At 49.0% G+C, this 15,115-nt stretch overlaps 1 protein-coding gene across 1 annotated transcript; it reads left to right on the top strand.

Annotated features, from left to right (window-relative positions):
• The first annotated feature begins 1,441 nt into the window (after nt 1-1,441).
• P4HB (prolyl 4-hydroxylase subunit beta) lies at nt 1,442-12,499 on the top strand. Its single transcript, XM_075014691.1, has 11 exons — nt 1,442-1,702; nt 1,801-2,007; nt 2,992-3,125; nt 3,427-3,564; nt 7,642-7,746; nt 8,010-8,135; nt 8,544-8,744; nt 9,413-9,533; nt 9,993-10,174; nt 10,599-10,685; nt 11,466-12,499. Exons 1-11 carry the CDS (start codon nt 1,519-1,521, stop codon nt 11,547-11,549), a joined length of 1,569 nt encoding a protein of 522 aa, XP_074870792.1. The 5' UTR covers nt 1,442-1,518; the 3' UTR covers nt 11,550-12,499.
• The last annotated feature ends 2,616 nt before the right edge of the window (nt 12,500-15,115 follow it).

Raw genomic sequence — 15,115 nt, 5'->3', positions numbered from 1 at the left:
AGGGTCTGCAACCAGTTGTCAGCTCTGTGGATCTTGTGTTGTTTAGTGCAACTGTGTCTGGGAGGGGCCCTTTAAGGAAGTGGCTTGCTGTTGAGTCCGCCCTGTGACCCTGTCTGCAGCTGTGCCTGGCACCCTTATTTCGATGTGTGCTACTTTGGCGTGTAGACGTTCCCTCGCAGCCCCTATTTCGATGTGGTGCTGCGCAATGTCAAAGTTGAACATCGATGGTGCCAGCCCTGGAGGACATGTAGACGTTATTTCTTTCGATGTTGCTACATCGAAATAAGCTATTTCGATGTAGGCTTCACGTGTAGACGTAGCCCCTGAATGAGAGTTTCAGGGTTTGGAGCACAGATTGTCCCACATCTGCTTTTCTGGGATTTCTCACGCTGTCCTCCGAAGGCTCCGGCACTAGCCACAGCAGAGAACAGTTACTGAACTCGCTGGCCACAGGTCTCAGCCAGCAGGGCAGTTCCTTTATCCCTTACAGGACAGTGCTCTGAAGAAACTCCCACAAGATCGTACTTGAGTTAGCGCTGCTAGGGAGCTCATCGGACTAGGACTTAAGCAGCTATTCGAGCACGGGCGTTACACTGCCTCTCTCGCTAGCTCTCAACCCGAGCCAGATCCCGCGTGAGACGAGAAGGGGAGGCCGGCCCGGCTGGAGGCGGGGGACGTCTGTGCCACGCTTTAGCTCTGCCCCAGTCTCCGTCCTTAGGCCAAGAGCGCAGAGACGGGGGTGGGAGCTGGGCGATTTCCGGCTGACTTTCAGCCGGGCGCTTCCACGGACGCTGAAGGCTGCGAGGAAGGGCGGCTCCGCGGCGAACCCAGCGTAACGGAGCGCAGGAGGCGGGCGCGGCTGACCAAAACCTGCCACCTCCCAGAGCGCGGCAGTGCCTCGGCTGTTCCCGGCCCGGCCCGGCCTGAGGCCCTGCCGGAGAGCAGGGAAAAGCCACCGCGCTGGGCCCTAACAACTACCAGGAACATCCCATCAAGCATCCCCACGCTCCCTGCCCCGGAAGAGGTCCCTGCCCTTCCGGGTCAGGAGGCGGCTCCCGCGGGCACGGCCCAGTCACAATCCAACACGAACGAGTTCCCCGTGTCCTTCAGAGCGCATGCGCAACAACCGCCCTCAGCTGGGCGGGTATGCGAGTGCCACGTTCAAGAGGAGAAGAACGAGGGGCGGGTCTGGGCTGGTCACCAATTAGACCGGCCGCTGAGACCCTGAGGCGGTAACGTTGACCAATTACAGAACGCTAAAAAGTGAGAGTAGGAGCCATTCAGAGGTGGTGGGGAAAGGGGCGTGGCGACCAGACCAGCCAATAGCACATGAGGAGAGTTCGGGCGCTCGGCTAAGCCAATGGGAGAGGACGGTGAGGGCGAGGGGCTCCGCCAATGAGGAGTGGCGGCGGCAGGGAGAAGGCGGGTTTATAAGAGGGAGGCGGGTGCGGGCTATTCCTTCCGCCGCGGTCTCGCTTCGCACTTGCTGTCGCTGCCGCTGCCGCTGCCTCCATCTCCATGAAGCTGCCGCGCGCTGTGGTGCTGCTGTCGCCGCTGCTGGGCCTGGCGCTGCTGGGCCTGGCCCGGCCGGGCCGCGCTGAGGAGGACGTGGACGTGGAGGAGGAGGACGGGGTGCTGGTGCTGCGCGCGGCTTCCTTCGAGCGCGCGCTGGCGGCCCACAAGCACCTGCTGGTGGAGTTCTGTGAGTGGGGCCGGGCCGGCGGGGCCGGGGGCGCTGGGCCGGCCGCGGGCTGCTGCGGGCCGCGGGGCGGCGGCCTGAGCTCTTCCCTGTTCTTCCAGACGCCCCGTGGTGCGGCCATTGCAAGGCGCTGGCCCCCGAGTACGCCAAGGCCGCGGCCCGGCTGAAGGCCGACGGCTCCGACATCCGGCTGGCCAAGGTGGACGCCACGGAGGAGTCGGAGCTGGCCCAGCAGTTCGGGGTTCGCGGCTACCCGACTATCAAATTCTTCAGAAACGGCGACAAGACCTCGCCCCGCGAGTACACAGGTGAGCCCGGCCCGGCTGTGAGCGGCCCGTCCGCGCTCAGCAGGGACGAGGCGGTAACAAGGCTGCGCTGGGCACGTCCGGGACGGGCAGCTCTTCCCGAAGAGAAGGGGACCTGAGTGGTGGGGCAGGCCGCGTTACTGGCGGCACCGGCACCTGCCTACACAGCCGCGCTGAGGCGGGGCTTCTGGCAGCAGCACTGTAGACGTTAGTGTCTCGTTCGATATTTCTTGCACAAGCTCAGGCGAGTTCCTTGTCACTCGGCGGCGGGGGGCGGAATGTGAAAGGAATAAGTTGGGAAACCCTCCTAGCAAGTGTTCTGAGACCTTAAATAAAAGCTAAAGAAGGCACAATATCTCTGTTGGTAGATGTGTAATCGTTTTGTTGTTTGCAGATGTGTATTTCTGCATTGTCTTTACTTGGGGTGTTTGCTATGAATGCTAAACAGAAAAGGGAATGTTTGCTCAAACTAATTGAAATAAAGGCTCAAAGCCTGTAGCAAGTTCTAAAACACTGAACTTTTCAGGGCAAAAATGTCTTGGGTTGCTGAAGCATAGGATGAGATTTTCAGATTTTTCTGTATGAAAATCCTAGAATCCTTCAGGACATCTGTAGTGGTGATAGTGCTGACCAAAGTCTATACATGCATGGGGCCTGTCTGGTGATTGGAAGTAGTACCCTGTGAAAGGGGTGGATTCCTGAGAATCTTGTACTACCTTGGTACAGGGCACTGTGGGTGAGTTTAAGTAGATGCTACATGGAATGCCAAGGCATTCCCAGCACCTCCTGGTAGCTGTAAGGCTCTGCTTGCTCCAATAACCTTCTGATGGAAGGTGAAAATTAAGATAGAGGAGATTAGTGTTTGGTGCTGAGTAGGCCCCTTCATCATTCACCAGATTAGGTGCTCTGTAACTGTCTGTCAGGCCATGTGCTTATGCTTTGGTTGGTAAAAGGATGAACACTAACACTTTCTACTTTCTGATATAGCTGGTAGGGAAGCTGACGATATTTTAAACTGGCTGAAGAAACGCACGGGTCCAGCTGCCATTATCCTGGCAGATGCTGCTGCAGCTGAGTCGTTGGTGGATTCCAGTGAAGTTGCTGTCATTGGGTTCTTCAAGGTATAGTTTTGGGTTTAGACTGTAAAAGGGTGCCCTGTATGGCAGCTGCAGGTTTTCTGTCTGCCACAACTCTGGGACCTAACCAGGTCTAGCACAGCTGTTTCCCAACATTCCCTGCCTGGCTTTGCTCCCTAGTCCGAGGCGTAACTGTTAGTCTGTAATTTTACTAAAACAAGGAGTCCTGTAGCACCTTAAAGACTAACACACTTTTATTTTTACTTTGTTTAGTATTCAGCAGCCACTGAATATTTGGACATGTTTTATGCTGCACTTCAATGTCACTACTTTCCTTCTCTCCCAGGATGTGGAGTCAGAGGCAGCCAAGCAGTTTTTACTGGCAGCTGAATCCATTGATGACCTTCCTTTTGGGATTTCTTCCAGCAGTGATGTCTTCTCCAAATACCAGCTCAGTGGAGATGGTGTTGTCCTTTTTAAAAAGGTGAGAAGTGGTTCAAAGAACATATGCCACAGTTAATCTTGACCTATTAACAGTCAAGATTAGTGACTGAACTTAGTGTCACAGTGCTCTGTATACGCTCTTCCCTGTCTAATATCATGGATCTTTTACAGCAGTTGGAAGGAAAATGTTTAAAAAAATAATCAAATGTAAATTTACAGATTACTGCAGGGCTCTGTTTAGAACAGGAAACTAAATATAAACCACCTAGTGTTCAGATTGGACGTTGTAACCCCCTGTCAGCAAGGGGCAGCATTGAGAAGTCTGGATGGGGTCCCTGGGGCTCATTGGATATGAGCCTTTGTCCACTGTTAACTTCTACCTTTTCTTGTTCCAGGACTCTGGCTGCTATGAAATTAATGTTTGCTATGAAGTCAAGTATTTGACATTCAGTACTGTTACTTTCTTCTTTTTACTAGTAAACTTATCAAGGACTATAGTAAAACAGTATCCAGGATCCTACTGTCCTGCCTCACTTCCTGTGCCATGTTCTCAGCTTTCACTTGCTTTTTAGCTGAACCCTTAATGTGCTCATCCTTGCTCTGAGTGGGCTTAGCAGTCTGTGTTGCACCTGCCCCCAGCCTGGGGCAGATCTAGGCACTTGGTGGTTTACAGCAATGGGGCTGGCTGCTCATTCTTGAGGCAGAGGCAGGCAGCACTAAGGGATCAAGGTTTTAGCAAAACCTGCAGCATTAGAAGGCATAAACTAGCTCATGCCTCCAGTCAGTTACCCTTCAGTGCACCTGGGGTCCAGAGCTGAGGAGTAGTGTTAAGGAGAGAAGGAGCTGAAGCTCCTAGGGAGAAGAGTGGGTGGTGCCCAGTGCATCAAGGTGCAGGGTGGAAAGTGGATGTAGTTTAATTCCATTTAAACAGGCACCACTGTCAACCGTTTTTCTTCGTAAAATGCTCTGAAGTACAGTAGTACTGGCTGAGTTAAAGACCAGACTCATGAGCATGGGGGCTCAAGTTAGTGACTGAGGTTGCAGCATGTTTGTGGAAGCAAATAGCTATTCCAGCAACTGTTAGTTTGTAGGGTCTCCCCTAGCTGTCCCAGAGGCTGTCCCTAAGGGTAAGGGATAACTGGGAATGCTGCTTTCTTGATATGCCAGGAGGGTACCTAATGTGGTGGTAGATGTTTAGTTACTTTATTATCAGCAACTGTCTGAAATAGCTGTAGAAGATTATACATAATACCTGAAATTAGTGAGGACTAGAGGTGAAAGGGGCAGGTTCACCTGAGAAGGACATGTTCTTGCCACCCCGTCACTAAAGCCATCCTTTTTACTTGTGCTTCTATTGGTGTTTTGAGCTTGTGTGTGAGCCTTCTTTTTGAGATGTTTTAGTAGGTTTTATGTCCTTTAGAGTTTTGTATTTTTAAATCATTCTATAGATGTTTGTTTTTTGAAAAAATTGTAAGCTGCCTTGAATATTTGAAATAGAGGCAGGCTAAAAATATTTTAAAGATAAATAAGTAAATATTGCCCTGACTTATGAATCCGAGTTCTGTCGCAGTGCCTGCTTCAGATGCTAGAGGAACTGAAAAGCATTTGTTGATATGCTCATTGAGTTACCACAGGGAAAGGTCTGGAGTGACCTTTATTCCTCCTGGTGTTTTTGTTCTCTGAGCACAGGACTCCCAGCTGGATTCAGGACAATTGCCTGTAGTATTAAAGGACCAGAATTTTTGGGGCAGTCTTACTTTGGTTGCAAAGTTTTCTCATTGCACTGCTATTCCTCTGGCAGCTTGACACATGCTGTGCAGGCTCATGGGGGTACTATGGGGACCCAGGTCATGAGACATCCTTCCACAATTTAGTTATTCAGTGAAGCCAGAAGGGTGTCTGTGATCCTACTCTGACCCCAGTGAGAGGGATCCAGGCTCAGCGGCTCCTATTGTTAGTGTCAGTGTGGAAATGTCTTCTAATGGCAGTGATTGAGTTAGATGAGCTAGAATGACAGTGGGAATGAGCTTACTAGTGTATAGGACAGCAATTAGCTATCCTGCTTCCTGACATTCCCTGCTTGGTCCTGGATCTGTGGCTGTGATAGCTCTATAAATATACTGTCACACTCAAAGCAAGCTTGGAAGCAAGTAGCAATAGAGGTTTAAGTCCTGGCTTGACATAGTCCTGGCTGGGATGACTTGGTTGGGGTTGATCCTGCTTTAGGTAGGGGGCTGGACTAGATGCCCTCCTGAGGTCCCTTCCAGCCCTAAGATTCTTATTTAATCCTAACTTTCTTAACATAGAATCAGGCCACTGTCCATTCAATCAGGAGCCATACACATCTGTGGAATCTGGCTCTGATTCCATGTCTCTAGTTTGGCCTAGAAAAAGGGCTGGCCAGTTAGTCACTCATCCTTCTGTGACTTGTCTGGGTTTGAATGTTGCATTTTAAGCAAGCCTTGTGAGGGTTTTAAGGAGCTGATTAGCCTCCCTTAGAAGTTTAATACAGCTTGCTCCTAATCTCAAACATGCCTGTTCTCGTATTCAGCTTCTCAGCTGAAGTCATCAGTACTGCTTTTAGGGTTATTTAATTCCACCCTCTTCCTGCTGCACCGGTACAGCTCAGGTATCCCCCTACCCTGGGGTTGCTGTGTATTATCCCAGCAGAGAGTAATAAATGCAAGTAGTGAGTCTGACCCTTGCTAGCATGTTGTGTGTTTCTCCCAACCCTGATGCTCTTCTGCTGTTCCCCTCTTCATGTGCCTGGGAAGGTTCTAAGAATCAAGGACAGTAACAGGTGGTGATCTAATGAAAAATGGGATGTGGCATGTGTGCTGTGGCTCTTCCTTCTGTGCCTCAGATAGCGAGTTGGCACATCCCCAGAGGGTTGAGTAAACTCTATCACCTGCTGCATAGTGGGTTTTGCTGCCTGACATCAACTCCTTCCTAATAGCTGTTTGTTGGCTAATGTATATGTCTCAACTTAGACCTGGATGCTGATTCCTGTTGTGCAGAGGGCTGCCCTTGCCCAGTTGCTGTTGCTGGGATTTGCAGCAGCTCCTTGCTAGTTTGTCTAACACCTGCTGGACGGCTGCAAAGCAGATGTTAAATTGGAAGCCCTCCTCCAAGGCGTGTCTTCAGAATCCATTCACAGCCTTGCAGAATAACATCAAGAGCTGGGTTCAATATCTTCTCCATTGCCACTTAGCATATACTGCCTGGGGAGCTGCAGGTCTCACCTGTAGAATTAGAGAGAAAGCTGTTTTAGTCTATATACTATCAAAACAAAAAAAGCAGTCAAGTAGCACTTTAAAAAGTAACAAAAGAATTTATTAGGTGAGCTTTTGTGGGAGAGACCCACTTCTTCGTACCAGAGCCAGACCAGAACAGACTCAATATTTAAGGCACAGAGAACCAAAAACAGGAATCAAGGTGGACAAATCAGACAGACATTTCCAGGTGAGCAAATCAGAGTAAAGGGGCAGGAGGGTGGGGTGGAGTCAAGAATTAGATTAAGCCAAGTATTTGACATATTAACATACAGTTTGAACTGTGGTGGAAACTTCCTGGGACACTACAGGGGCTCGTTTGCGTACTTGGCTTAATCTAATTCTTGACTCTCTTCCCCACCCCCCCAACTTCTGCCCCTCTGCTCTCTGCCTTGCTCACATTTATAACTTTTTTCCCTGATTTGTCCACCTTGATTCCTGTTTTTGGTTCTCTGCCTTAAATATCGAGTCTGTTCTGGTCTGGCTGTGGTCTGAAGTGGGTCTCTCCCACGAAAGCTCACCTAATAAATTCTTCTGTTAGTCTTTAAAGTGCTACTTGACTGCTTTTTTGTTTCTGTGGAATGATTGCTTTGGTTAATGTACAGCAGGGATTGGAGCTGAGAATTGTTTCTAGCTCGCAGTGTTATCTGACATTCAGCTTCCTCACCGCTAGGTGTCGGAGCCATGAAGTTAGACTGGCCCCTCCCAGGCCTTGGTTCTTGATGTTCCTGTGTGAAGTGTGGTGTTTGGAATGTGCTGTGCTTGCTGCCTTCCCTGAATGCCAGGGCGTATGTCTCTCCATGCACGTAGGCACTGGCTTCTAAAACACTCTTTTCTCTCCCCAGTTTGATGAAGGTCGTAACAACTTTGAAGGTGACATAACAAAAGAGCACTTGCTGAACTTCATCAAGTCTAACCAGCTGCCTTTGGTCATTGAATTCACGGAACAGGTATGGTCATCAGTGCATAATCTGCTCTTCTCACCCTGTTCCCAGGCTATGGGGTAGGAATCTGTGCTGCTCTTCCCTTTGGGTCTGCAGGTAACTGTCCAGATGAAGCAGGAGACATGAGGGTGCAAAGGATAATCTTGTTCCTCAGAGCAGCATGTGTGTTCTTGGTGTCTCCCTTGGCACCATGAGGGCAGAAAGCCCATGCGCTCTGGCACTGGGACTATTTCTTCCCCTAATGTGGAGTTCTATTGTGTTCCCCTCAGACTGCTCCTAAGATCTTTGGAGGTGAGATCAAGACTCACATCCTGCTGTTTCTGCCAAAGAGCATTGCTGACTATCAAGAGAAACTAGACAACTTCAAGACAGCGGCTGGGAGCTTCAAAGGAAAGGTGAGGGGGCAGTTGCTCCCAGCTCATGCAGAACATTAAGTTGCATCAACTCTCAACTTGTTCTCCTTCCTTCTGTATCTGGCTCTCCTAATAGCAGGGTGCCTTTGCCACTTGCTGTTACATACCTGATGAGGTTAGAGTGGCAGCATGACTCTTGCTTTTCCTTCCAGGTGGTGTGCAGTGGTCCTCTAAGGTAACTTATGACATGCTAAGATTTGTCTTAGTGCACACTGCTGCAGCCAGTGCAGCCCCAATATTTGTATTGAAATATATGGGGGTCCACATTCTGCCATGGGCTCAAGGGGGTGGGGAAGCCAGCTGTAAAGAGTCAATGAGCAAGCTGCAGCAGAGTTGGTCTTTTTTAGAGTTTGTTCATGTCTCTAATCTGGGCTTTACTTTCCTCCAAAGATCCTGTTCATCTTCATAGATAGTGACCATAGTGACAACCAGCGGATCTTGGAGTTCTTTGGCCTGAAGAAGGAGGAGTGCCCAGCTGTCCGCCTCATCACTCTGGAGGAAGAAATGACCAAATACAAACCTGACTCGGATGAACTGACTGCAGAGAAGATCCAGGAGTTCTGCAACCAGTTCCTGGAGGGCAAAGTCAAGGTAATGCTGTGCTTTGGGCCCTGTTGTAAGCAGAGGTGTGGGAGGGATGCCTGCAAACATTTTAATGAAACGTTATACAGGTCACATGGGGAGGGTCACTTCAAATGAGCTCTGCCACATGTCTCCTGGCACAGGATCTTGTGAGCCTTCTGAGAAATCCAAAGGGAGAGCTAGTGGGGCATGGTGCCAGCACAGAAATAACTGCCATCAGTGTTATAGTCACCTCCATAAAGCAGGGGGTTACTCTGTGCTTCACATGCTGTGGGGGTGGGGTGGAGCCAGCTGGTGCTCCTGTTCCATCAGCATGATGAGCTGGATTTTTGTAGACTCTTGCTTATGGTGGGAGTCTCCACGTGATGATGGAGGCAGCTATGTACAGCTGTCCACACTAGCAATTCCACATGGTGTTCTGGTCCAGTGTTGCATGGGAGTGATGACTACTTCTCTGCAAAGCTCAGCTGTGGCCTCACCCATGCAGGGGCACTAGCAGTTCCAACATATCTGGGTTAGTGGGTGGGGGAATGACTGACTCAGCTGACTGCTAATAGCTCCTGGCTGATCTCCTTCAGTCAGGGAGAAGTGGGGTTTCTCTGGGAGCATGACTTGTGTCCACCTACCACATGGCCATGTGCATGCTGGGTCTGACTGTTCCTGTACTCCAATTCCAGCCTCACCTGATGAGCCAGGATTTGCCAGATGACTGGGACAAACAACCTGTCAAAGTTCTGGTTGGGAAGAACTTTGAAGACATTGCTTTTGATGAGACCAAGAATGTGTTTGTGGAGTTCTGTAAGTATGGGCTGGTCTGTGCTGCATGGTCAGGGCTGATCTTCCAGAGTTTGGCTTCACACATCTGGTGGGGATGGCAGTCAACTCCTTGCAGTTGAGGCATAAGGGAGGTTGATAGAAGAAACACTCCTGTCAACCCTCCTTAGTGAGGATAGCTAGGTAAGTTGACTTCAGATATGTTGATTCTAGCTATATGCAGTTGTCATAGCTAGAACTGCATCTATGAAATCAGCTTATTCCCCTAGTGTAGACCAGGCCCATTTGAGCATGCTTCATAATGAATTGCAGGAAAGCCACTTTGGGATGGCATGTGGGAAGGAACCACCTTCTTTCAGGGGCCTGTCCTCTGGAAGAGGAGCATGTTAACTGGACTAGACTGGCAAACATCAGTGAAGGGACCTGCCCTTCCTGTTGGCTGCTGGGTGGCATCCAAGCTTCATACAGGCTTCTGCTTCACAGATGCTCCTTGGTGTGGTCACTGCAAACAACTGGCTCCTATTTGGGACAAGCTTGGAGAGACTTACAAGGACCATGAGAACATCGTCATTGCCAAGATGGACTCCACAGCTAACGAAGTGGAGACTGTGAAAGTCCACAGTTTTCCCACGTTGAAATACTTCCCTGCGGGCCCTGGCAAAAATGTAAGCAGGCTACTGAATTGTGTTGATACATGTAGGCCTCTTGTGTGCTAGGTAGAGGCACCTGTCTGGGAGCTGGGCTTTTAGATTGGAGTTTGGTTTGGCTCCTTCTGAATGGCTTCAGGAGGCCTTTGGGGGGGATGGGCCAAATTGCAGAAAGAGGCGTGGGGAGGCAGGCAGGGAAGGTATAGGTGCAGTGCTAGGTGAGACTGGGGAAAGTGCGGCATAGGACATCATGCTCATTGGTGGGCTGCCCTCACAGTGCTGAGGGAGGTCTAGTGGCTGAGCTGCTCCTTCATGTCATGTGGATGAAGGTGAATTCTACACTTCTTGCTTGGAATTTTTAAAACTGCTGTTCAGAAAGAATTGTTCCACCAAGAGCGTGACTGTTCCAGTTGGACACCATCTCCTGGCTTTGCTCCTGCAGGTCATAGACTACAATGGAGAGAGGACACTAGAAGGCTTCCAGAAGTTCCTGGAGAGTGGAGGCCAGGAGGGTGCTGGTGAAGAAGAGGTGGGTAGGACTTGGTCTGCAGAGGTCACTAAGACACTATTCTGAACAATGTCTTGGTTTCCAGAGCAACCTTTGCTGCTTTCCAGACAGATGTAGCGGGAGGCATGGAGATGCTAAACAAAACCTGTGAAGCTGTGAGTCTGGCAGGTCACTGCAGTCTCACAGGGCTGGGAGGCATGAGCACATGATTGTAAATTGAGGGACTTTCTGTTCAGTCCCTGTAAGCTGTGCCTCTTTGTCACCACAGTGGTGCTGCTCAAGTGCTCAAGTCCCTTGCATGGTTCAATAGCTTTTCTTATCCATGTAAGTCCCTCTGCCTTGGCCAGCTGTGTCCATGTTTCTAGACCCATGTGAGATTGCTGTTAGGCCCACTGTAATGGCAGGACAGCCTATCACCATGTGGCTGTGCCCTCCCTGCTTCTGAAGTGAGTCTGCTCCATTTCCTGCCAGCCTGTGCATGGTCAGTCTTAAATCCAGTCTTTTTTTGTTCTTTCTGCACTCAAAATCTGACTGGACAGATGCTGGTCTCCTTTAACTATCTGTCTCCTCTATTGAGTCTAACTATTGGCCTTTCTGACTCAGATTTTTCTTTAATGCTGATCTCAGGTGAATTCCCTGAATGGCTAGAGGAAAGGTATTGCTCTTAGCATGCTAGGTGGGAGCAGAGTTTGCATGGACTGGAGGGAGAATGGGTAGGAGGTGGTGCTTAACAGCCTCATTCCTGTCCCTAAAGTTGCCACAAACTAGCAGCTGTTGACAACAGTTGTGTTTTAAATGCAGGATCTGGAGGACCTAGAGGCTGACACAGATCAGGAGGAAAGTGATGAAGAAGAGGACCAGAAGCTCCACAGAGATGAACTGTAAAGAGGAGATTCAAATCTGCATATCCCAAAAAGCAGACACTACACTTGCTGCCCCATCACAGGGTCTGAGTCCAGAAACCCATTAAGATTTAAACTAGAAGTGTTGGCTGGAAAGGCAGGGAATGGCTTAAAGTAACATTTCTGCGTCCTAACTTGTCTGTAAACTTGACTGCCTCCTTTCACTTTTCAGTTCTGAAAAGGGATCTTGCTAGGTAGCTGTTTGGCACCTGGGCTTTTTTTATTGTGATGTACTTTTTTGTACATGGACTTGTTCCAAGTGTTCTGTTCTGTTTGGGCTGTGATGTGGCAGTGAGTCTCCTTGCCTGACATTTCAGAGACTCACCAGCACTGCCTCCTAGGAAAGCTTAGTTTTTTCTCTCTTCTGACTCTGGGCCATAGCTACTCTTCATCCAGTGGAATCCTAACCACTGGCTCAGGTGTTCATCCATGGAATTGCCATCCTTCAGTGTGGGGAGGGGGACCACTACCCTGACTGCAGGGTTTCTGGGTGCAGGAGGGGTGGGTAGACACTTCCCCTTTAACATGTAAATCTGGGGCTGGTGTCACTAGCCTTTTGCTTTGAAAGATGGAGAACTGTTTGGGGGATGGAGCTTTGCACTGTGGCAGGCTCTGGGGAGGGAGACCCCACCTACTGGCTCCACTGTAAACAAGATCTGGTGGTGATGCCACCATCTCCCTGAGCAAAAAGGCTATTCCTTGATCACTTGCTGTGCTTTTTTTTTTTTTTTTGTGAATGGGTTTCCAGGGTGGCAGGGGGCCAATAGAATGCAACAAATGGACACTTCTGATTACTGGCTTGCAGGGAAGAGACTTGGGAGCAGTGGAGGGCAGTGAAGGGCTGAGCAAAGTCAGGCTTGTTCTAAGCATTCCACCATGTTGGAGCTGAACTTGTTGGCCAAATAAAGTTGAGATTTTAATACTATCCTGTGTAGACTTTAAAATGAACACTGCATTCGGTACTTCATCTGTCTGTTTCCTCTTCCCCCCCAAATGCAATTCTGCAAGCAGCTCTGGGAGTTCCAGGCTCCTACTACACCTTCAAGCCTCCACAACCTTTTGCTGACTCAGTCCTGATAAATCAGTTAACCTTTTCCCTAGTCAAGTGGAAAAAGGTGATACTAACCTTCCATTCAAATAGGCAGTAGTGTAGAAGAGCCAAGGACTTGAGCCTTGCTGAACCATTCCATAACCAGCAATGCCAGAGCTTAGTGCGTAGCATTGAGTCACTTATTTAAAAATGCCTCAAACTTCTAGAGGGGAGTTCAGCCACTTGCCTTCAACTGTTCAGTCAGCTGTAGTAGTGATCTTGGCCCAAAGGTTCATGGCCTTGTCACCTTGCAAAACCAATGGTGGGGCAATATAAAGCTTGTTCATCTACCCCATGGCAGGTGATAGTACCTAACTGCTGGAAGTGAATGTCTGGACTGCCACAAGTCAGAGCAGAAGCAACCAGGCAAAGATCTTCCTTGTTTCTGAGAGCAGCCTCTGTGTTGTTGGAATACACAGGGTAGTCCAATCAGCTTCTCAGGACTTGTAATACTCTGCCTAATACACCTGCACTTGTGTGATAACTGCCTACTAGGGAAAGTGCTTGCTGCGTTGGATGCTCAAAATACTGATCAATCTCAGAATGCCCCTGGAGCAGTGGAAGTAAGGGATATCTCCCAAGGAATGGGTGGGCAGAGACTTTGGTGCTTTATGGCAATGCTGATCTCTTTGGGGGTGGGGAAAAGCAAATAGGCTGCATTTATTGAAAATACAATATGAAAAGCAGCATATGCCTGCTCCATGTGGATAAATCCTGCAGATATGGTTACCAGTCTCAGTATGACTAGGTACCAGATTCACTTGTAGCTTGAGTGGGGTTCTGTCAAGGGCAATTCAAGGCTCCTCCAATACCTGGCATGCAGGACTAAACCCAGAATTTTATGGTCAGAGCACCCCATTCTTACACTGCAAAACTTTTACAAGAGTAAGGTTGAAATCCTTTGTGTGTTCAGGTTTATTATTTCTTTGTTGCCTAACCTTGGGAGTGTCTCCCAGGCTTCTGTCTACTAACTAGTTCCCCATTAGGTGTGAAGGATGTTCTCTGATCATCTCCAAGTTTTAGTCATTTTGACCATAGGATGTTTGTTTGTTTGGCTTTCACAACAATAATTTTAGAGGATTTTAGACAAAGGATTATGTAGTTACTAAAAGAATTTTACATGACTTTAGTTTGCAAACAAAAAAAGCAGCACCATTTAATTTGTCATGCTAATGAGGGTGACATCAAACATAAAATCTTTGACAGTGGATCCATGATATATTGGGTTCTTCAGTTCATACCAGCTTTTCCTGATTTTTTTTTTTTTTTTTGAAAGATACACTTTCAGCCTCCTTGAGGATAGCAAATTTCCTGAAGTACTCCTTTCTTTTGCAAATGTCCTTGCTGACTCCCATTTTGCCTGCAACTACCCCATTGTTACCTGTGCTTTTGAGAGGCAGGCCAGGTTTCAGTGGCTTCCACCCTTTAAGGGTTTATGATGACCATTGAATGTATGAGGTGGTATACTTCAGTTTCCTTTAACCTTGGTCTGACTAGCAGTCTCATCTTCTATGCGTTACGAGGGCAATTTCTCCACCTTTGATACTTGCAGAAATGACAGATCCTTGTTTGCTTCATTAACTGGTCCTACTAGTAACAAGCAGTCCTGTAGCACCTTAAAGACTAAAATTCATTGGGCCATGACCTTTTGTGGTAGGGTGACCATATTTCCCTGTTCCCAATATAGGATGCCCTGGTTGGGGGGGGTCAGCTTCCTGGCTGCAGCTGCCAAGCAAATACAGCTCCCTCCATGTCCCACACATTGGGGCCAGGAATGGGGCTGCTGCCCTGGCTACCCTATGCCTTGGGAAACAGTTGTTGCCCTGCAGGGACTTCCTGGCTGTCCCACACCTTGAGGAGCTGGGAACTGGGTAGCAGCCACGCCCCCTTGCAAAAACAGGGCAATTAGCCTCTTTGTTCAAATAAATCAGGATGCCTTCCTGGTACCCAAAATACAGGGCTGTCCTGGCCAAAACAGGATGGTTGGTTACCCTGTTTTGTGGGTAAGACCTACTTCTTCAGATTGGAGTTCTCTACTGTTTCAGAGACATGGGTGACTGACTTCTGAGGTGCTGTTTCCAGGACCAGCATTCTGCCTGCTGCAGGCCATTGCCTGTACACAGCCTTTCATGCCTCTGTAGACTGCTGTGTGCATCACCTCTTAGCAGCACAGACCTGCTCCTAAGGGCCTTGTCTTTTCTCCTTGTTCTGACTTTTCTCATCACAGGCAGCCTGCAGCAGGGCCAGGTAATGGGCTGCAAGTGTGTGGGCAGCAGACAGCCTGACCCTTTTGCTGGCACATCAACAAATAGTGTAAGAGGAGACTCCAACTTATGTCCAAAAGTGGGAGGCTGGAGGGCAGTGCAGCTCAGTTGCAGAACCTCATGACAAATAGCATGAGCTGAATGACCCAAAATAGCCAGTGGGAGGCTATATAATGGAGCTGCCTGTGAAGCCGT

This window comes from Carettochelys insculpta, chromosome 20 (assembly GCF_033958435.1).
Source record: "Carettochelys insculpta isolate YL-2023 chromosome 20, ASM3395843v1, whole genome shotgun sequence".
In the NCBI taxonomy this organism is placed as follows: Eukaryota; Metazoa; Chordata; order Testudines; family Carettochelyidae; genus Carettochelys; species Carettochelys insculpta.
The sequence above is the reverse complement of the archived record's forward strand: the minus strand, read 5'-3'. Positions and strand labels throughout refer to the sequence as shown.